Source organism: Nylanderia fulva, unplaced genomic scaffold, assembly GCF_048542155.1.
Source record: "Nylanderia fulva isolate GAGA-0341 unplaced genomic scaffold, ASM4854215v1 Scaffold13, whole genome shotgun sequence".
Lineage (NCBI taxonomy): Eukaryota > Metazoa > Arthropoda > Insecta > Hymenoptera > Formicidae > Nylanderia > Nylanderia fulva.
Window position 1 is genome coordinate 5,878,285 of NW_028189518.1, and position 22,680 is coordinate 5,900,964.

The 22,680-nt window shown below is 30.2% G+C and overlaps 2 protein-coding genes across 11 annotated transcripts in view; both read left to right on the top strand.

The window, feature by feature from the left end:
* The first annotated feature begins 17 nt into the window (after positions 1-17).
* LOC114944815 (peptidyl-prolyl cis-trans isomerase, rhodopsin-specific isozyme) lies at positions 18-3,002 on the top strand. The gene is made up of 5 exons (XM_029320864.2): positions 18-248; positions 1,210-1,414; positions 1,501-1,703; positions 1,868-2,007; positions 2,552-3,002. Exons 1-5 carry the CDS (start codon positions 195-197, stop codon positions 2,646-2,648), a joined length of 699 nt encoding a protein of 232 aa, XP_029176697.1. The 5' UTR covers positions 18-194; the 3' UTR covers positions 2,649-3,002.
* Positions 3,003-3,298: 296 nt separating this feature from the next.
* Piezo (piezo type mechanosensitive ion channel component) overlaps positions 3,299-22,680 on the top strand; it is a 28,468-nt gene continuing 9,086 nt past the window's right edge. For 3 of the 10 annotated variants that reach the window (XM_085479865.1, XM_085479868.1, XM_085479871.1), the window contains exons 1-23: positions 3,299-3,698; positions 7,574-7,666; positions 10,871-11,086; positions 11,276-11,505; positions 11,740-12,174; positions 13,255-13,386; positions 14,093-14,140; positions 14,555-14,669; positions 14,748-14,857; positions 14,943-15,209; positions 15,392-15,718; positions 15,804-15,949; positions 16,027-16,173; positions 16,279-16,409; positions 16,502-16,644; positions 16,757-16,933; positions 17,027-17,546; positions 17,623-17,718; positions 17,801-18,243; positions 18,420-18,819; positions 20,249-20,311; positions 20,688-20,839; positions 21,439-21,615. In XM_085479865.1, coding sequence (XP_085335991.1) covers positions 7,603-7,666; positions 10,871-11,086; positions 11,276-11,505; positions 11,740-12,174; positions 13,255-13,386; positions 14,093-14,140; positions 14,555-14,669; positions 14,748-14,857; positions 14,943-15,209; positions 15,392-15,718; positions 15,804-15,949; positions 16,027-16,173; positions 16,279-16,409; positions 16,502-16,644; positions 16,757-16,933; positions 17,027-17,546; positions 17,623-17,718; positions 17,801-18,243; positions 18,420-18,819; positions 20,249-20,311; positions 20,688-20,839; positions 21,439-21,615 — 4,539 coding nt within the window. In that variant the 5' untranslated portion in view covers positions 3,299-3,698; positions 7,574-7,602. The remainder of the gene's footprint in view (positions 3,699-7,573; positions 7,667-10,870; positions 11,087-11,275; positions 11,506-11,739; positions 12,175-13,254; positions 13,387-14,092; positions 14,141-14,554; positions 14,670-14,747; positions 14,858-14,942; positions 15,210-15,391; positions 15,719-15,803; positions 15,950-16,026; positions 16,174-16,278; positions 16,410-16,501; positions 16,645-16,756; positions 16,934-17,026; positions 17,547-17,622; positions 17,719-17,800; positions 18,244-18,419; positions 18,820-20,248; positions 20,312-20,687; positions 20,840-21,438; positions 21,616-22,680) is intronic. The other 7 variants (XM_085479866.1, XM_029320895.2, XM_085479872.1 and 4 more) reach the window with 7 other exon arrangements.

Sequence of the window (22,680 nt, forward strand, 5' to 3'; positions counted from 1 at the left end):
ATTTAGGGCGTCGACGTAGCTGCCGACGACGGCGCAAAACGCGGGCAGAACCGCCTCTGCATCTTGTTCTCGCGCATCTCAACCGTGATTGCAACTTATAACACGACTGCACCGCGATTAATAAAAAAAAACCGTGCCGCTTTACGTCCATATCATTATAGAACATTGCATAATTGAGACGAAACCATAAAACCATGAAGTGCCTGTTGACGATCATTATTCTTGTGACTGCTGCCTCGACCATTGAGGTACCGTTTTTACTGTGTGTGCTCTTAAAACCTTTATTACATTTTTATTATACCTTTTCCAATCGCGTAACTGCATTTTTCGGATACCGTTAATACATGACCTTAACCATCCGACAATACAAAGTAGAAACTAGTCATTTATCACATTAATTTTTTATATCGATATACTTTGTATCAAATTGCAACTAAGGACGTTTGACAATTGACACTTCTTTGTATCGTGCATGTTTTATAAAATAAAAAACTCACAATCAATGCAATAAAAAAAATCCAATTAATTGTGGATTTTGTTTGATTGTATGGAATTTTAAATTGCACAGATTAAGCATTAATTTTAAAAAGATATTTTATGATTCCAATAATAAAAAAAAAATTCGATTTAACATCAATTAATTAAATAATATTGGCATATAAATGATGAAACTTGGATACTATTTTATGATAAGCTCCATTTGTTTAATATAATGCCTGAGAAATACATGTACATATAAATTGCACAGTAGAAATGAATAGATAGGTGAAATGTAATAGGTCAAACGTGTTGCCTTTATATATTATAAGGTTTCCCTGATCGTTACGCTTTGGTAAACGAGCGTATGCATGTACGCATATATAAAAATAAAAATATAATATAAAAATTTGCACGCAAGCAATTTTTTTACGAATACCAATTTAAACTGTATCACGGATCCTGTGAATGTATTAAATTGATGAGTCTATTCTGTATCACTTCTGTTAGTGTCAGCTATACTTACGATTATCTTATCATCTTTCATATCATCTTGCCGCTCCTTGAATTATTCAATATGCCAATTTATTTTTTTACGTTTATCATTGCTTTTTTCCCTAGCAAGGTAACTTATTAATTATTGACATGTGTTGCATATCATTTGCATGAGAGAAACATGTAAATACTAAAAAAAAAAAAAAAAAAAAAAAAAAAAAGTTTATTCGGTTTCAGGCGGAAACATTCCAAGTCACCGATCAAGTATATTTTGATATCATGATTGATAATAATCCAGTTGGAAGAATTATTATCGGCTTGTTTGGCGATATCGCACCGAAAACGGTAAAAAATTTTATGACTTTTGCTACCACCGGTGTAGCTGGAAAAAAGTATGTAGGGACCAAATTTCATCGCGTGATAAAGAAGTTCATGATACAAGGTCACACTGCTATATGCCTGTGAATATAAAAAATCCTAAATACTGCGTATAAATTATCATTGTGCTTGTATTCATATATATTATAGGTGGCGATGTTGAAAAAGGCGACGGTACTGGCTCCATCAGTATTTACGGTAAATATTTCGATGATGAGACCTTTGAGGTGAAGCACAGCGGACCGTTGTTTGTCAGCATGGCAAATTCTGGGGAGAATACCAACGGTTGCCAATTTTTCATTACTACCGTAGCAACACCTTGGCTAGATGATCATCACACAGTATTTGGAAAAGTAATACAATTGGTTTTAATGGTTTTAAGAATGATTATTTTACAATATATATATATATATATATAAAATTAATAATTTATTATTACCTTATTATTATTTAAAAATATATTTTGTTTCTTGCTTAAACATATTCTTGTTGACATTTTAAATAATTTTTGTCGTAGGTGGTCAATGGTGAGGATGTGGTCTTCAAAATCGAGCAGACAAAAACAGATAGCGATGATGTTCCACTAAAACCTGTAATAATCTATGACAGTGGATCTCTCCCAACAGAACGTTACACAATCTCAAATAATCCTTACGAGTAATCTAATGTTTTTTTCCATGCGCGTAATTAATTCATTTACTCTTTCCCCACCCTTCCGTAGATTTATGAAATTATTATGTTCCTTTGTTAATTACATAAGCTACATTACATATTAGTAATGTTTGAATTATAAAAAATTTGTAAATTGTAATTATCATGACAATGATGAATTAATTGAGTCATGTAGAAAATCGACTGTATTTTTATACGCTTGTTTTGCTGACATTTATATATTCCGTGATGTTTAACAATAATTAAAAATATATTTTTGACATTTAAAAATATATTTTTAATTGTTCTATGCATCTGCGTACAAAAGAAAAAAACTGCCAAGTAGATACAAATATAAAAGTAGATATTAAAATTGCAATATATGCTTATGCGCTATAGATGTATGTTTAAAAATATATTTTTCACGCATTATTCAAGCATTTTAAACTGTATTTCACGTTCGCATTTAACTATAGACAGTAATAATATTTTAGTGATACAGTGTTTTAAATTAAGAAATCATTAATGCGATTAAAATGGATACTTGCAGTGCATGGGCATGGATTAAAGCGACTTGCATACCATTGGGATTCAGCTTCTCGATACTCGCAGTTTTTCATTACATGATGAAACAGTTAGATATTTAAACAATAATATCTTTATATATGAAAGACTGATTTAAAATCTGAAATAACAAATTTACATGGCCTTGTATTCATACAGATCTTACATTTGTTTTTTATAAATAAATTATGTACAACTGTACACATTGTATGTAATTATACATAATTTTCATACAATTACATATGCATATTATGCATAATATATACGGTAGCTCAATTCCTTCTCTTCAGTTCAACATAAAATAAGGTGCGTTAGACGCCATCTCTGTGAAGATTACAACATCATAGTAGGCATTGGACTGCTTCAATTATCTTGTAAGAAATTTTATAATAAATTGATAATAAATTGATAATAAATTGATAATATCAAGAAGAAAATATGTAATGTTATATTTTTTAATCTCATGTCTATTATATTTCGTAATAGATATTTCAACTATACATAGACATTTCACAGAACATATAAGGAACGAATCACGTGACGGTTTATTTAATCTATATAATACTATATATTAAAAATAAATTAAAAATATATTAAAACTAACGCAAGAAAATATTTTTTAATTGAATTATGATTAACAAAAATGCTGGATAAGAGGAAAAAGAATCGCATTAGTGTACGAGATTGTCGATGACGCATAAGATTCCGCGCATGCACGTTAGGCCCCGGTACCTCGTTGTACGCCAGCAAATGCGGGTATCAGGCTTAGCCTTGGCTAAGCGTCTGGATGGTCAGTTAGTCGATGGCAAACCAGACGTTGCCAGACATCGGTGAACGGCTAAAATCAGATGCGACCGCTGGTCGATGCTCCGACGAGTAGTAGAGTAGTAATAGACGAGCACGTGGGTGTGCACGAGAGTTGTCATTCATGAAACCATAACGGAGTAGCAGCAATTAAGTTTGTGCATATAAGATGTATCAGTGAGGCAGTGATTGACAGTGTGTTGCTTCTACGAAAAGTGTGCCGGGAAGCGTATGTTGCTCCCTTTGAAATTCGATCGACCTAAGGACAGCTGGGAGAGAGCCCTTGAAAGGGGATGCTCTGAAAAGGTGCATTTGTGTGCTCGCATAAGGTACGCATCGCATTTCCCACTACAACGGTTTGCTTCGTCGCTATACAAAATGCTGACGTTGAAAATCTGTCCACAGACAAAAATCTCTTTAGGACACATGCTCGTGTTATTTTCAAACAGTCTTCTTCCTACTTTATAACGTCAAAAGTCAACAAATACTGGTAATCCAAACATTGGAATGTTTGAAGAAGACTGTTTGAAAATAACACGAGCATGTGTCCTAAAGAGATTTTTGTTCAAACAATGGATTAATAATATACCACAGAAGATAACTTGATAGATTGCATAATAAATTTGTCATTGTACTATTTAAAATAATTTGTATTTGTTTTCTTATATATATATTTATACTCAAGACTTCTCTAATGGTTACAAACTGATTTTAGAGTAATAAATAGAATGTAATAAATGAATGTATAAGAAAGTAAAAGTGTGTAGAGATAAATAACTGTACAAGAGATTGCGAGATTTGTTTTGTAATTCAAAAAGATCAATAAAAATCAGTAAAAAACAGTGAAAATAGTAAAATAACAATGCAGATGCAAATTATCGCACCTTACCGGCATTGTTGATGATAATGGTAAACGGAAATATGAGCCATCGTAAATATATGTCATTGCCAAGATCATTTGCAATGCTGATTCAACCGTTCGTATACCTAGTAAAAATAGCTTTGTGAAAACAATTTCTATTAAATTCCTCTCTCAAAACAATATTTTTAATCTTGATGTAGATTTGTATATTTTATATATTTACACTCGTTTCTTATATATTAAGAATAAACCTCAAAACTTCTAGATAAATCATAAATCATAAAATGTAAAAACAATTTTCTCAATTTTAAATATTAACAATTATTATCAGTAAAAAGATAAGCAGAATTCAAGATTGCATTGAACTATCTACATTATCAAATTTTATTATTTTTATAGAAAATGTGTTACTGTAATTTGAAACTTGAAATGTTATTTGTAATTTTAATTAAAACTAACACAATGTTTAAAATATATATACACTTTTGCATTTGGTGATATCTGCGAATTATATCGCACAACTGAATACACAAGGACTCCCACGCGTAAGTGAGATTATTACTGCGTGTAAGATAAGAAGCTCATAAAAAATTAAGTAATTTAATCGCACACACAAGTCCGTTATTACCAAATAATTTTTTCACACAGTGATAGAAACGAATCAAACATTTTACTTTGCTTTAAATTAATTATTAATAAATAAAATAATTATTATAAAGGATCTTGTGTGTGTGTGTGTGTTACTTAAAAAATTAAATGGTTATTGCATTTTGTAATTCATTAGTTATATATACTTTTATTTAATGATTGCAACATGATATATGTATGCTGTAACTATATTACGATAATGAATATCAATCATTATTAGTTCTCTTATATATTTTATTAATAGTCCATAATTAATGAATAAATGTCTGTTTTATAAAAAAACAACCATATTTTTTAACATAATAGATCTTTGTCATTTTGTAGTATATTTTTAACTTAATATAATTTATTAAATTATTCGAAATAATTATGTAGAAACTAGCCTAAACAATTTAAAATTATTGAATAATTTTGTCAATTTCAGAATATTTTTGAACATTAAAACGATTTATCTTGATAATTAATCAAAACATGTAAAAATCTAGTTTAATGTGTGTGTTTTACAGTGCAATTTAGTTCTTAAGGTTGTGCATTCTCTTGATTAACTCCTCGTGACATGCAACACGTTGATGTGCATACAAAATACATTAACTTGATATACAAATGTATTTTTTGCTTATTGTTACTACACAATTAAATCTAAACATAATATTCCATATTAGGCATATACTTAACAAGAGAATAATAAACGCCAAGAAAATTAACATAAAATATTAAAAATAAAAAAACATGTGAAATAATATCACAAAGAGCTGTTTACATCTTTTTACGTAATATAACATACATTTGAATGAATATTTATTCCTCAGCCTTGATTAAAAATAATTCTGATTCAAATACATTATCGCATTATAGCTTGGCCAATAGCCAGACAAAATCAATTATTCGTAATGCATAATCAATTACGACAAATGCCGGCGATTCTCCTTCAGCAACATTATAATTTACCATCTGCTTATTATTTTAGATTAGAATATATTTCTTTATATTTATATAATAATTTTTAAGCCATTATAATCACATTAATTAAATTTAAATAATGATAAGTTCAATAATTCTTATTGTACAATATATAGCGATTATATGTGACATTGATTATATTATATAATTATATAAATTTTTTAAAACTTTTTTTATAAGTAAAAAGCATATTTTTTATTCATAGAATTCTAACATCTCTGCGTATTTGAATAGAATTTGAAAAGAATACTTTGAATCTTAACAATAAGCAAACAATCAAGTTAAATAGCTAATTAAAATACGACACGTGTATGACGTGTAACACATACGTGATTAAGGTATATGCATTTATGTTACATTTGTTATTATTTGCAATTGATTTTGAATTACGTACATAAATTCTGAAAAGTTACTTGAAAAATGTAGAAAGAAATAACGTTATCAATAATTTAACTTCAATGTCTTGATAAAAGAAATAATGATATCTATAGATGAATCATACTAGGTATATATGCTGTTGTCAATCTAGATATTATTTATCACAAGGGGGACGTTGTGCTGCACCCATTCTGTCTTCCACAGGCAGTTCAATAAGTAAAGCCATTAGACGCGCCTTATCTGACATTCGATATGTATTTTCTCGTCTTTACCAAAAAATTACTCTTAAATCTTACAATAAATTCATTGTAATATTTCTTATTAATTTTATATTATTCTTGCAAAGAATACACATTGCGTGCAAAGAAATCAGATCGGACATTGTAATTAAAGAAAATGATTAACGTTTTTCTCAATTATCGCATTCATCCTTCATCTCATCATATTATTATACTTTTTTTCTTCTTTATGCATACATAACACTCTGAAAGAACAGCTGTCGAGTCTCATAAAATTATACAACGAAATTGATTGATATCGCTCATAGTGGAACTAATATCGTCACGCAACGTCATATTTTTCTCCCTTTCTGTCACGTACTACAACATTTATGCTCACATCTTTATACGATAAAAGCGTAACCGGCGCACCTCTCAGCAATGTCGTCCCTATGTAATTGGCTCGTAATTAATGTGGGCGCGCCTCTTTTTGCTGAATCCTCTCACAACCAAAAACATACTTGTTTCTTTTCCTAGAATTGCTTAGAAGGCAAATCATTTCGGGAATTTCCAGCCGCTACTCGTTCCTATAGCTTAATAACAAAATTATGCACGCAGCTGTCAAATAACACATGTGTAATTGTTACCAATAATAGAGCAATCTAAAATTATAATAGTTATCGTAAAATTATAGGCAAAACTTAATGATTACTGTCACATAAAATTATAAGATTATTTTGTATTGCGCATAAATAATTGTGAATAACTTTGGATCTTTATTGTATCAATTCAGTTCTCGTACCATGGCTATACAATAGAATTATACAAGAGCAGCTAGCAATGCGATGCGACAGCCTGAGGAACATGTCAACGAACGTGAAAACGTAACGATGAAAACCGGTTTATGAAAAAGATTTCAGATCTGAAAGAGACAGAACGATCATAAAGCGAAGAGCGTAGTGCGGAATGTCGGCATTGCGTATCTTGGCAAAATCAAGTTAAAGATGTTCAACTGCGGCAGAGTTTTATCGATTCAAATGAGTTTGTGTCATAAAATTTCCAGAAATGCTTTTTAAAAGTGTTCCCGTAAAAATTTATTTTACTCAGCCACTCATCCTTTCTTGCTTCTTTGTTTCAGAGTGAAAGGCCATCCAGACAGTTCGAAGCATGGCGAAATACTGGCTGAACGTGGCCCTTCTCAGGGTCGTTCTACCAGTTATTTTGGCCGGATGTAAGTCTCATTTACATAACTCTTTTTTCTAGTTTGTTTTCCTCTCTCTCTCTCTCTCTCTCTCTCTCTCTCTCTTATCTTGCAAACGATAAATGGCTTGCTGGAACTTGTGATTAGGAAGCAATACAAGTAGATAAAAATAAAGTATCAAATATTGCTACACGTTTGCACTACTTTTTATAGTTATTATATTTTTTGCATATTTATTGCTATCTCAGAAAAATGTTATTACTTTTCTTTGTAATTAAATATGTTTTTAGACATTCTTAGAAGAAACTACAATATGATGAAATTACAATGCAATCATTGATATTATATAATATAACAATCATCATTTCTGATAAATTAGTTTAATGATAATTTTTTTATTAATAAACATATTTAATAGAAACCAGTAAAACGAAAAACATAAAATGCCAGTTGATATATTGCGCAATAAAATAAAAAATAGACAAGAAGCAAAGAATTTGACTTGGATTGATATTTATATTTTGCATAATCATATTGCTTTTATGCTAATTAAGTTATATAGCTATATGACAGCAGATAAATAATTGTACATTCCACGATATAAAACTTCTTTTGATGATTACGTGTATGCTATATATATCCTTTACGTATTTTATTATTTTTTATTTTTTCTTTTTAAATTTTAATATCTATATAAATATTTATCAATTTTTAAGAAATGTTTATACTTCGAAATATTTTCTTTTATCTTTATTAGATTTATTAACTTTTTCGGTTTATTTTTTTAATAAATTAAAAAGTATAACTAAAAGATATATACAAAAAATAGATTTATCAGAAATGAGTACCTATATGTATATTTAAACTGACAAAAACAAATTCTAATTTTAATTATATATTTTAACTCACTTTTATCTTACTATAAATATGTAAATATATATAATATGCTTCAAAAAATAAATAGATAAAGAAAAACGAGATATTTTCGTTCTACATTGTTTCACATTGGCATCCTGAACATATGTGTCTAAGCGGCTTGAAGAGTATTCTATAATTAGAGATAAGCGCTTGAACTCGTCTACCCATATCATACCAAAGTAAGATTTTCTAATTTTGTTAAAACAAACATTTAATGACATATCAAAGTACAAATATACGAAAAAAGCTCTAAGTATGTTTTCTTATTAAAAATAGGATATTATTCGATAATTTAAGTTTATTAAAACAAATTTATTGTTTAATAAAAACACGATAGCATTTATTGTAATATTGAATACCTAATATATTTTTAATTATTTCATAAAAATATAAGAGAAAATAAGAATGCCAAAGATCCAAATAATATGATAATTTATATTAAATTACAAAGAGATAATGTGCTATAATTTATCTATTTTTTAAGATTAGATTTTAATTTTTGCGTAAAAATAAAAAATGTTTAACAATGTTATCGAAATAATACAAAAAAAAATTATTTTTATTTCTTCATTTGTGTGCAAAGTAAACATTACACGGACTAATTAAATATAATGTAAAGAAGCACGCAACATCAGATTTTAATAACACTTAACCATGACTTTGTGTTTCATAAGAATATTCAAAAAGATTATTAACATAACGTAGCCTTATTTCCGAAGTGGGTTTTGTGCTGTGAAAGAAATTAGTCTTATAAACCTTTGACTTCGTTCACTAAATATATAAATTATATGTATACATATGACAGAAGTAGCCTACAACGATTTTAATATCTTTTCTGCGATTATTATCCATGATGTACGTACGAACTGCTGAAAGTAAAAATTAATATCTTATATTTCTTGATAATCGGGAATTAAACTATATTTGTTAGTTTAATATATCATTGTTGTAAGCTAAAAAAATTAATAATTAGTATATTTTTTATATTAGCAATTCTATATATGTGTTAACTCCTTAAAAAGTAGATAATAATAAATATTTAAATCGATGGAGTAATAAAAATTTTTTTCTTAAAAATGTCGCATAATATTAAAAATATAAGAATAATTATTATAGATTATAAAAAGAGAAAAAGACTGGAATTTTCTACGTCATAAAAATATTGATTTAAAAAAAATCACAGTGAAGTTGTTGCAATAATTAGCCGAATTTTGTGCACAAGTTGAAAAATTTCGCTTGGCAACTACACAATGTAGTTATTTAGGTGTGTCGGGCAAATTTAACATGTGCCACGAATAGAACGAGTAAGTTTCTAGAGAGCTGCTGACGAAAATGATATGGTATTCGTACAAATATTTGGAAGAATTCAGATAACACAAATGCCAGGAAGTTATATTATAATATATAACACATTTGAATGAACAAATAACTCGCACTCATTTGTGAAACATTTGTAACACTCCATGATGCAAAAGTAATTATCGTCGGCAGACTAAACTCCCTACAATGATTCGCATTAATTATCGCATATATGTTTGCTATACTGATATATACCGGGTGCTCATTAAATCAATTATAGATTATAAATACAATATGTATGCTAGAAAAATATAATACATTTATATCTAGAAAAACTGATTCGTTTAGCTCATCAACTTAATGTAATACATATCTATAATAAAATATTTAATATTTTCTTAAACATATAAATTTCTTAAATCAAATATCGTTTAAAAAAATACGAAATTTGATTTAAATACGAATAAATAAAAATGAAAAAATCATGTGAAAATACTCGGAGGGGTTGAAATGTCACTTTCTAGCTCATTGTTATTGCTTGTGTGACGAATAATTCCTATCTCATCATAAATGACCTTTTCGTAAATGTGGAACAATCATATCAACAGCTGCACGTGTTTTTATATATGTGCTGTTATATATCTCATCCGTCGAAGGAAGGTCTCTCTTATAAAGTTATGAAAGCGAAACAATGTAAAATAAATTATGCTATAATTGAAATAAGATAGTATAAGTTTCAACAAAAGATTTGTCAATATTTTTATTATTTTGAGATTAAATTTAAAAAAATATTTAATTTTCTTTCTCTCTTCTTTTTATATAACAAAACTTAAAGCTGGCATTTATTTTAAAATCCTTATTTTTAAATTTAATATCTCCTTTAGATTTTGTTTCAACTCTAGAAACTCTTAGTTTAAATTACATGTTTGTGTATATGTATCATAGCATCAAATATTCTATTAATTATATCGCAATTAAAAAATGCAAATTTGATAGAAATAAGTTTGAATTTTATAGGTACGATATGGAGACCAGTGGGACTGTCGATCATCTATCTGGGATTGATGCTATATTCTCCTATGGTCCCAATACCGACACACAGAACTATGGCAGGTCACACGGGAATATATCTGAAGAGTTGCATCTGCTTAGCTTTTATTATAGCCATAGCTCAGATCACCTTTCACATTGTTCTCCTGTCATTACCGCCCTACGGACACTTCCTGCAAAACTGTAAGCTACACTCTGATGCAAAAATATATTATCTCTCTCTTTACATATATTTAGAAAATAAATCTATAAATTTCCTAAATGAACAAATAAATCTATACATCATTTCACTCAAGAAATCGAATTACATGAGATTTAAAAATACGCACGCATCTTAAATTCCAAACACTATAAATAAATTCTCACTTTCAGGCGAATTTCTAGAGAAGATTTTCAGACACATAGGCTTTGTCAGATTAGATAGCGCATCTGTATGGGAAGTATTTTACTGGCTGACGCCGGAATTTATAGTCTTACCGACTGTACTCATCATATATTTTATATGTCGTTTTCTTACGCAAAAACGTGTTAGCGAGGAGGAAGATGATCCTTCTCTTCGCCAGGAAAATAAGCAGAAAAAAACGGAAGATAGCACCACGAAGGTAATTATATTCCCGTGACGGGAAGAAAAATTATATATTTAATCTAAAGAGAATTTCTTAATTAATATAATTAATATATTTAAAGTGTTATATTGTATTTGCGTTATGCAAATTTTTCAATCAAAATTACTCTAAATCCTTTAGTCTAAATTGTATTTCCGACATTGAACTCGGCGAAAAAGAAATCAATATCTGACCGAAGATAACTTACGCCTACGCACATCCATGATTTAGATAATCAACTTCCTGGGAGGTATCGGAACCTACGTCGTCCTGGCGTCCTTGTGCTGTGTCGCGGCCTTGAGACCATCAATAGAAGCGGCTTTCTACTTCCTGGTGTTTCTCGGCGCCGCCACATGCTGGGCTTGCAATAAAGAATTGCAAAAAAAATTTGCCGTGATTTGTAGAATTATCATGGTTATCGTAATCATTCATATCGTCGCGTTACTCGCCTATCAAAACGAGTGGCCTCAGGAAATTATTCCCGTATCAAGCGCTTGGTCACGTTACTTGGCCCTTGTTGCAGTTTATCACACAAACTGCACTACCGATCCGAGGGATGTGAAATATACAGATGATGCTGATTGGTTAATTTATGGATACGCTTTGAGACTCTTCTGGCTGTATTACGTCCTCGCATTGCAATCGCAGTTTCTCAATAGGAAACCGGTGAGTTCAAATATTTTTTCAATTTAATTAGATAATTATCATATTGTAAAGAATGATTATTTCTTTTAAATTATTAATACTGCTAATCAGAGAAAAGATTAGAATATAGTGTATATAAAGATCATAATATTGCTATTATATCATATTACTAGATCGATAATATTATAGATTGCAATATTTTTAATGTATTTTTTGTTACTTAGAGCTTTGGTTATTTAGTGCGAAATAGTTGTATTTTTAATGCAAATTACATTAGAACTATTTAAATTAATGTATTATTAACAAATTTTTTTATTTTAATATTAAAAAGAATATAATAAATACAAGTTATACATATATTTAGATTCAAATTTATAACTTCTATAGAAAAAGCTATAATGTTAGTCTAGATCAATAAAAATTTCGTATTGTGATTAATGATATTTAATTAGAAAAATAGCAATGTGATTAAATATCTCTCTATACAATATATTAAATCTTTTATTAGAAGTATTACGTCAAGTGGTGTTTCCTCTTTATATCAAAATTTTTTCTGCAACTTGGGTATATTTTAAATTTAAAGCCCTTTACTGTTCCAAACTATACGTTATCTCTCTGTTGCGTGTATACATAATTAACCTGTTTGTGGAAAAGGAATAATTAACATTAGCATTAACATTAGCAAATAACAGCTGATCATCTAACAAAACTTTAAACTAACTTATGTCTATGTAACTGAGAATTTACTAATTATAAATAATTTACTAATTATAATAATTCGCCAAATATGAAATCGTTTATATTTTCTTTGCAAAATATGAATTTTTTACAAAGTTAATGTCTTTACAATAACTATTTAATTTAAATATTACAATCAGGATAAATATAACATCAAAATTATTATTATAATTATGGTTAATTTTAATTCGATACAATGTTTCTGTAAATAAAAAAAGAAAGGTATGACTTATTCATAGAGCAGATATAATTCAATATTTAAAAAAAATGCAAGTTTCCAAATTTATAATTATAATTTTGGCGATTTTGCCGATTGTGATTTGTGGAAAACTTTGTTGAAAGTATCTTGCTTCTACTAACGAGGCATTACAGGCGAAGAAAACGAACCAATTAAGTGGCAGTCTGGAAAATCTGGACACTGCATTGTCCAGACACGTGTCCATCAGACGCAGAACACCTTCCCAAAGATGGCAATCAGCGCGACGTAAGGCTCGCGTAAGGATTCGTCTCACATGAATCGATTTAATATACAATTGGTGCTTCTATGTATCTGTGATTATGCAACTTTTTCTTTTTGTCAGCTATATTTTATTTCAGATTTGTTCTCGCTGATATGACATTGAATGTCAAAATTGTATAGTTTTCTATTGTAAATCTATTTTTCCAAATCTTGCCTATTTCTGTAAGGACGTCACTAACTTCTCGAAATTTTCACTGCCAAATTTTTAAATATATCTTTCAAGTATGTTTGGTATATTTGAATTCTTTTTTTAATTATTTCATTCATTTTTGATACCATTTTTATATGTATAATTATTCAATCTTTTCTTGATAATATCTTCATTTATATTTCATGATTCTATAATACTTCTGTTATGCATTTTTATTTAATTCCTACTAATTATATATAACATATCTTTTAATGCATTTTTTATATTGTATTGAACATATATCCAACAATGTTGCACTTATATAAATAATTTCGATTCGGGAAGGTACTGACAGGTTCACGTAGCTTCAAAAATCTCTGCCTAAGTTTTTGCTAAAAACTATTCTATGTAAAAAAATGTTTCGCCTATATTTTTAAATACTTTTTGTGTTCTTATTTGCTATCGCCTTCCAGATGTGCGGTTGTTATTTAATGCTGAGCAAAATTCTTTTCCGTTTGGATGCTGCTATGTTTAGTTTGCCATTGTTTTAGAAGCCGGTCGTAGATTCGTCGTTACCAACAATCGATGAGCGAACACCTGTACGTATATCAATTGAATATGCATGCTTAATTATTTACTAACAATTCACTTTTCTGGTGCATGTGACACAAATAAACTCGGTTAAACAATTCAAGATTTTATTCGTGCAAATAATCGTGAAATCCAGCGTACATTTGCGCGAATTAATCTTTTGAGATTAATTTTTACACACGCGATCATCATTATTAATAATTTAATAAACTGGTAAAGGTAAATGCATATATTGTTACACTTTGTATGAGCCTGCATTTATTCGCACGATAACTTATTAAAAATATGTTAGTTTAGTGTAAGAAGTAAGAAAGAGAGAATATACATGGTAATATAAAATATATGATATAGAAATATAAAATAGTATTTTGGTTATATTGAAAAATATTCAAAAAAGAAATAAAATGATTTTATCTATTCAGTTGATGCGGTTTGGATCTGGAAGAACGGGTCTTCTTCAAGATTCTACTACTGGAAGTATCATTGTCCAGGACGGTCATCAGGACGACAGCATACAAATGCAAAGTCTCAGTGAAGGTAATGATATAAATATTAAAATATACGATAAAATGCATAAACAATTAAAAATTATTAATTAATGATTTCATAAATTAGGAGTGCCTGATGAGATGCCAGGTATCGTCGAACAAATAATTATGGCAGTATATTCCATCTTTCAATTAATAGTCAATTCATCATATTTAGCTACAAACATAATAATGATGGTGAGCATTTTTGAATAATCAAAAAATCAAGATTACGAACAAAAATAAATTGAAGAATTGTCTTGTCATTTTTGTCGTCTTTCAGACATGGAGTATAATGTATCACAGCTGGGCGACATTCGTTCTACTTCTATGGGCATTAATTTTATGGATGGTTCCTGATAAACGTGCTTCCATGATGAAGTGCTCTCCCTTCATTGTGTTTTATGCAACTCTTCTACTCCTCGGACAATATGTGTATAGTATGGATTTAAACGACGAAGAATTGCCAAGAGTCGTAAGTGGTGTAGAAATTTCTGAAATTGGCTTCAGCAAAGCCGATGAGCAAAGTCGTTGGCATCTAATAGTTAAGGTATATCTTCCACAAATAAAAATTCGTTTAATTAATAATTTGCAATTATTTAAAAATTTTACATCTTATAAAATATAGATTAAAATTCTTATAAATTTACATTTTACATATTTTATAAGTCGTATATTATACGTATAAAAATGTAAAATATATAAGGCAGAATTTTATTTATTCATTTATAGTGTCTATTTATATCCATGTTTTGGATTACTATGAGACAATATATGGCAGAACGAAAACGGCAACAGAGATCTTCCACTCTGAGGGATATGGTAGCGCCGTTACACGTGTCTGTTTCGACAGCCACAACTGCCATGAGTCACGATGAGCCAGAAATCAAGAGCAAATTTATGAAAAATGTTGGAAAATTATTGAAAAATCTCTTGACAAAATTCTGGATTGCCGTGGTAGCAATTATGTTATTTATTTGCGGCATAACGGGCGAACGTATGACGGTCTTTAGAATTGTTTACATGTCGCTGTTCCTCATCTTTGTCATCACATTCCAGGTGTCTCATTTGATTCCTATGCTTATAAATATACATTTAAAATTTATTAAGATATATTATAAATAAATGATGCGTAAAATTTCAGATATCGTGGATAGCGTGGAGAAGAATGATGTATGTATTCTGGTTAACTGTCATTGGATATTCGATTGCCATGCTGATTCTCGTTTATACTTATCAGTTCCAAAATTTTCCGAAATATTGGGATTATCTCGGTATAGATCAAGATTTGTGAGTAATTATTATCCCATTTATTACTCATTTAGATCTTCTTCTCAATGAACGCATTTATTCGGTTATTATTTTAGACAAATGGATATTGGATTGGAGATCTACGAGACCAAAGACTTATTCGTGAGATTGCTGACGCCAACGTTTTTCGTCATCATCACAGTACTTCAGATTCATTATTTCCATAAGGATTTCCTCAATGTCACCAATATTGACAGATTACAGTACGCGTAAAAAACAATAAAATTATATAATATTATATCATTATATCATAATGTATTTGTGATTATATATAATGACAACATCTACAAATATATTTTTCATCATAGGCCTGAAAGTTCATTTAGGCGTTCCAGTCTAGGACACTCGCCTAGCTTAAATATTCCAATAACTTCACCGTCTGATGTTACGCTTACTGAAAACGAAAATCATACGATATATACATTGAAGCAGTTGAAACGTATATATGCTTATCATTTATTTTCTTTACCGATTATTATCATCTTTTTAACATTATGAAATTTTATCAAATGCGTTCAAAATTTCTTACAGATATGTCAAAACTAGAAAGAATTGAGCTATTTCGAAGAATAGCGGAACATATAGAAAATTTTTACAATTACACTTGGCTCTTTCTGGAAATTCACATGCAGAAAATTATTTTTATTTCATTCGTACTCTTGTGTATCAATGATGTAAGTAAAATTTTCTATAATTTATTACGATATTGTAAGATTAAATTATATATTAATTTATAAGTAAATAATAAATTTATTGCATAAATAAATTTGTATGCGTGTGTTCCAGGTATGCGCAATAAATTTTTTCTTCATCGTCGCCGTAGTTGTGATGATCAATTTCAAAAGAAACATCCAAATAAATGCAATTAATGTTATGTCTGTGATAATATCACTATTAGTGGTCACCAAAATGTTATATCAAATCAAATACATCAATCATGATAACTGGAACGTTAACTGCACTGTAAAAATTAAAACTATTACATATACTTTATTACAACAAAAGATATTTTTTTTCTTTTAGTTTAATTTTACATATTATTTTGAATAATTTTAGAGATACGGAGAAGAGAGCAATCAGCAATATGCAAACAATAATACTACTGTCTACAACATAGCCGAATGGTTCGGGATGAAAAAAGCGGGGCCGGGTAGACTTCCAGATCTATTAAAAGGCTATATTGGCATCGTTACTGTGACAACTTTCAGAAAAATTATTAGAATTCGTCAATGGTTTTATCGTCATAGTAAGGGAGAATCATTGGAAACTCCTCAAGTAATGTTTCCGACAATTACTAGAGCGGATGCTGATAAGGGGGTGCCAGAGTGCTTAAAGTTCCTTTTCAACTACGGTTTTTATAAATTCGGTCTTGAGATGTGTCTCATCGGGATTGTTACGCTAATCGGCACGAGACTAGACTTTTATTCTGTTTTATATAGCGTGTGGCTGTTACTATTTTTCCCATTAAAGAGAAAAACAGTCGCGCGTATCTGGCCTTGTTTTAGAATGTTTGCCATTATTCTTCTACCTATTCAATATGCTATTGTTGTGGCTCCACCTTCATGGCTTTGTATAGGTAATATATGATGATAAATATAAATTCTTCGAATTAAATAAAATAAGTAAATATTTTATTTTTTTATTTGTCTTAGAATATCCGTGGAGCGAGTCTGACGTAATGAGAAGGTTGCAGGAATGGATGTATCTTCCTGATCCAGATTATCCACCGAATTCCAAAAAATTAATTTGTAAGTTTTATTAATTTTATTCTTCAAATTGATCGAAAAGGCAACATTGTTACATATGTGTCTCTCTTTATTTTGCACTCAGGTGATTTTATCTTATTAATGATGATCGTACGGCAAAGTCTAGTCTTTTATATCGAACAACAAAGCTTACAATCTGGCAGAGATTTCGTAGCTGGTCACAATTACTCAGTCTTCCAAGATATGGAAAAACCAAATTTTGTCAATCCTATCAAGGATTATGTGTCGCATATTCAATCATGGCTGGACATAATTAAACGCGGTTGCATGATGAGTCTCATGTGGGTGACGTTGTCGATCATGTTTCTGGCTGGAACGAAAAGAACGAATCTTTTCTCGCTCGGTTATCTCATAGGAGCATTCATATTTCTTTGGCAAGGAAGCGATTTTTATTTGAGACCGATGAGAACTATCTTAAAATGGTGGAATCTACTGATCGGATACAACGTCATTGTTATTTTTTTGAAAGCTTTACTTCAAGGTGTGGGTTGCGTCCTCATCAAAGAGGTAAATTTTTTGTATAAATTTTAATTGTATTTTTGTAAAAGTAGCATGTTTCTTTATATCAAAGAAAATTTTGAAATCAATTAAGATAATAATTAAAATCGTTGAAAATATAATTTACAAAAATTAAAAATACATAAAAAGAGTGTATAAAAATTATTAAATTATTTTATGATTAGCTCGAAACCTCAGTCTGTTGGCTGGTGCAGTTGCTTGGTATCGCGTGTCTGAAAAAGTTCAAGAGCTCCAGCGAACTGCTGGATCCAGCAGAGTGTACCGTTGCTGGAGAAGATATTGGCATGGTCTGGGATGGACTATGTCTTTGTTTTCTTTTAATACAGAAACGACTCTTTAAAAGCTACTATTTTTTCCATATAGTCGATGAGACAAAAGCCATGAGCATTCTAGCGTCTCGTGGCGCTGAACTTCTCGAAGAGCTTCATCAGAAGCGTATACATATTCAAGAGAATGTGGAGAAAACAGTTTTAGAAAAACTGAAATTTAAAATGGACAAGATTAAGGCTAATCAGCAAAGAATACAGAGACCAGCTTACAGAGAACTTCAGGCTCACAAAGTCGGTAAGGCAATTCTTTCTTAATAATAATTTTAAATAACATTTATATAGAAAATATATTTTATCAAGAAGTAATTCTAATTTTAAAAAGCTCCTAAACTCCATATTCTATTTTAATAATTACAAATGTTCTAACTTTTAAACTAGATAAGTTATAAACAATTTTTCAAGAATCAACATTCTCTACATAAATATCAATTATCTTCAGTTCTACGCTAACAAATAATTCCTTAATATCAAATTTATAACTTTCCGCAATGTCATGATCTCCCTTTCGTTGCTGCAACGTATTCATTACATATGCGGCAGAAATATAATATCCAATGTATCTGTATCTTTGATGCGTGAAAAAGAGGGACAGGCGCCGCTGGCGAGATCTTCCAGCGTGAGCTCTTGCGTATCGGATCATACGCCTCCGCAAGGATATCAGACGCCTCTGGACGAGGATGACGAAGAGCCACCTCCGCTGACGCCACGAGCGGCGTCTCTATTGCAGGCTCCCACGCCAAATTCCGCCGTTATGACGGTCAGCCTCGAGGGCTATCTCGAACCGACCCGTATCTCGTTCGGTTCACCACCCAGTAGCGAGTTGAATCCTCGGGGACCGTCGCCAGACGAGACGTTTCCGGTCTTCTCGCCCCCGCCTTACGATCGAGCTCCGACCGATCGATCGCTAACGTCTTCCATACGGCATCGGCGTCAATCCAGCTTCCCGAGCGGTCCACCGTGGATGAACGAGCTGCAGACTCCGCGTCAATCGATCATCTCGACGGTCTCTCGTTCCCCGCACTCGCATCATACCTGTAATCGCTCATCTGCAACAATCTCTTCGTCGCCAGTGTGCTACGATGTCTTATACATACGCTTCTTCACGCCTGCACTAGATCTTTCACGAAACACTTTACATTGTCTGATGTTGGTCTCGTCTTGTTAGGAGCGGTAGGAGTATTTCCTTCTTTTTTTTTTACGTAGTTCAAACATACTATTTGATGAGACGTACGATATGACTCAACAGAATTAATATTAATGTATATAAATTTTTATATTTGCAGGTTTTATGCATATTTGTTTTTTTTTTATCATTCTCTCTATTATTTCTTATTTCTTTTATCATAGTTATCCATCGTATCTGTTATCATTTATATAATGATAAATCTTATAATAAAATTTAATAAATTTCTTAGCATACATGTATAATTTATGATTTATTGTGTATTCTTATTAATATATTTTTTCTTAGCTTTTATATATATGTATAAATCTTTATTTTATTAATAAATTACAATTTTTTATACAGCAATCTCATCAACAGCAGAATCGAAGAATTCAATTACTTGATATACATATTGTAATATATTATGTGTTCTATACTGATATTGCTAACTTTTTGTAGCTTTTCTATCTTTATTTTATTTTTTGTGTCTTTTTATTAGATGAACTCTATCCAGGAACACGGCCATTATACAAATATCGTACGCCGAAGACTAACAGAGAGGGTAAATGTATATTACAGCTATCTGTGCATTGCTCTACTAACCGATCCCAATGATTCTAGATTTATTCCATATAGAGAGTCTAACTTGTATATAAAATGTACAGTCTATAAACATAAAAGCTTGTGTATAATTTAAAGTGGCTATTGTATCCATAAATTCTGTAATTATCTATTCACATCTTTACGTGTACATTTTTGTATTCTTAGCATTGAAATGTATAATGACTATACTAAAATTACAATCTAATAGTCAATTGCCTCAAATGTTTTTGCACTTTCTTTTAATTATATTGTCACCATCCATATGCATGGCTTTTGTTAAAACTTCGTATAACAAATAACTGATTAAAAATCGATAATTTCTTTTTTACAATTAGCTATCAGATCGGGTGACTATTACATGTTTGACGATCTCGATGACGATGATGTTACCGATTTGATTCCTGACAGTGAAGCTGAGAACAAAGAAAAGAAACGCTTTCAAGAGCACGAAAAAGAACGACGAAGAAGGAGAATGACTGTTTCGGAGGTATGTAAATAAGAAAATTTATATATGTATCAGATTATTTTGTTTTTTCAAGAATTTTGGAATGAAAGCAATTGAGTGCAATTACGCTGTGAAATTTTGATTCACAATTAAGGTTTTTATGCTACATTTCACTAATCTCCCAATAAAATTATATTAGTTATGTATAGTTATTGTATATAGTTTATCAAAGCCTGAAAAAGTCCAAATATTTAATAATATTGTTATCTTATTATTTACATATTTACATACATATGGAATCTTTTATTATATATATAAAAATATATAATATTTTGAAATTTTTTTGAAAAATATTGTAAAAGAGAGCATTTCGATTTGACAGATTACTTTATAGCCAAGCAGCAAATTTTTTTCTCATACAAAGATTGCAATCAAAATCTTCTCATGTATGCCATCATTACTACTCTTTTTTCGCTCTGTAAGTCCACCGATCGCACTGTCAACTTCCACTCTTCCTTTCGCTCTTTCTCTCTCCTCCTCGAGGATGAAAGACCACGCAATACGTCCGGGCCAAAAACGACGCACGAAATCGAATGTAAATATAGGGAATCGTGAGAACTGACGCGTAAGTCTCCTTGCAGTTGATGAACACGCTGATTAAGACAGACATTGAAATCGCGACGCACGTCGCCATGTATGGAGGGACCGAAAAGGACGCGCTGAGACTCCGACGTAGAAGCGTACCCTTGACTCGGAAGAAATCATCCATGTCTTATCTGAGCGCACGCTCCGAGACCGACACTGCCATGGCTACCGATGTGAGACATCCCTTTTCCCTTTAAAAGGCTGCATGATCGCTGCAGGCACTCATTTGGCTATAATCGTCAATTTTTATCCTTGTATAATATTGTCTCCAAAGGCCTGCTAAGCAGACGAGATAGATCTCACTATTGGATCTCATTGTGCAGTTGACTCTTTCTTCAGGAAGATTGAATCTTATATTTTATACAGAGAAATATACATTAATATTCTAAAGTATATTATTAGATTTATTATTACAAATGCTAAATTTTTTTTCTTTTAAAATCTTCTTGTTTTAGAAAAATCAACTGCAGATCACTTTATCAATAAGATTCAATTACTGCCTATTGCTTTCCATGAAAAGTCCTATTGCACATTTCTGTGCTAATACATTCTTCTGTATCACTGCTTCTTCGTTTGTCGATAAAGCAATCTATTCTACTCTGCCTTTGTGCATTTTTATTTTATTGATGTTTTATTTTTACGAAAAATTATTAATTTATCGTATTAACATTATTATTATATTTTCTCTTCTATATAATTTTCTTTTTCTTTCCAATATGTTTAATAAAATATTCTGTAGTTTAATTTATATTATATGCACTGTAATATTTTTATTTATATGCTATATTTTTTACTAAATATAATTTAACACACAATAATATGAAGTAATCGGTGCGCAGCGTATTCTTCTACAAAATAATGACTAAATCTATGTATATATATATTCTAAATAGCGTTTGTACAACGCTTTTACTTGTCGATATTTCTTTCTTCTTTCCTGAGCTCTCGGCTTCGTAGCGGAAAATTATAGAAAGCAAAATCTTGCTGTGGTCTTTATTGTCTTCACATCGTCTAACATCGTATTTAAGTTTAATTAATTTGTATGTTGTAATCACACACAATTTTGACGAAATATTTCATCGTTTATGTATACAAGTTTTGTATAAAAATCAGCTTATACTTTGTATTTTGAAATCTATTGTCCACTCGTGTAATTATATACTGATTGTATTCTTATTATGTACAATATGAATACATTTATATAAAAAATATTAAATATAATTAACTGTAAAAATTAG

Excerpts from the sequence above, each read along its gene's own strand:
- LOC114944815 (XM_029320864.2), top strand. The coding sequence starts at position 195 with ATGAAGTGCCTGTTGACGATCATTATTCTTGTGACTGCTGCCTCGACC. Across the intron at positions 1,415-1,500 it reads AAAGAAGTTCATGATACAAG|GTGGCGATGTTGAAAAAGGC; the intron begins GTCACACTGCTA and ends TATATATTATAG. Across the intron at positions 2,008-2,551 it reads ATCTCAAATAATCCTTACGA|TGCATGGGCATGGATTAAAG; the intron begins GTAATCTAATGT and ends GGATACTTGCAG.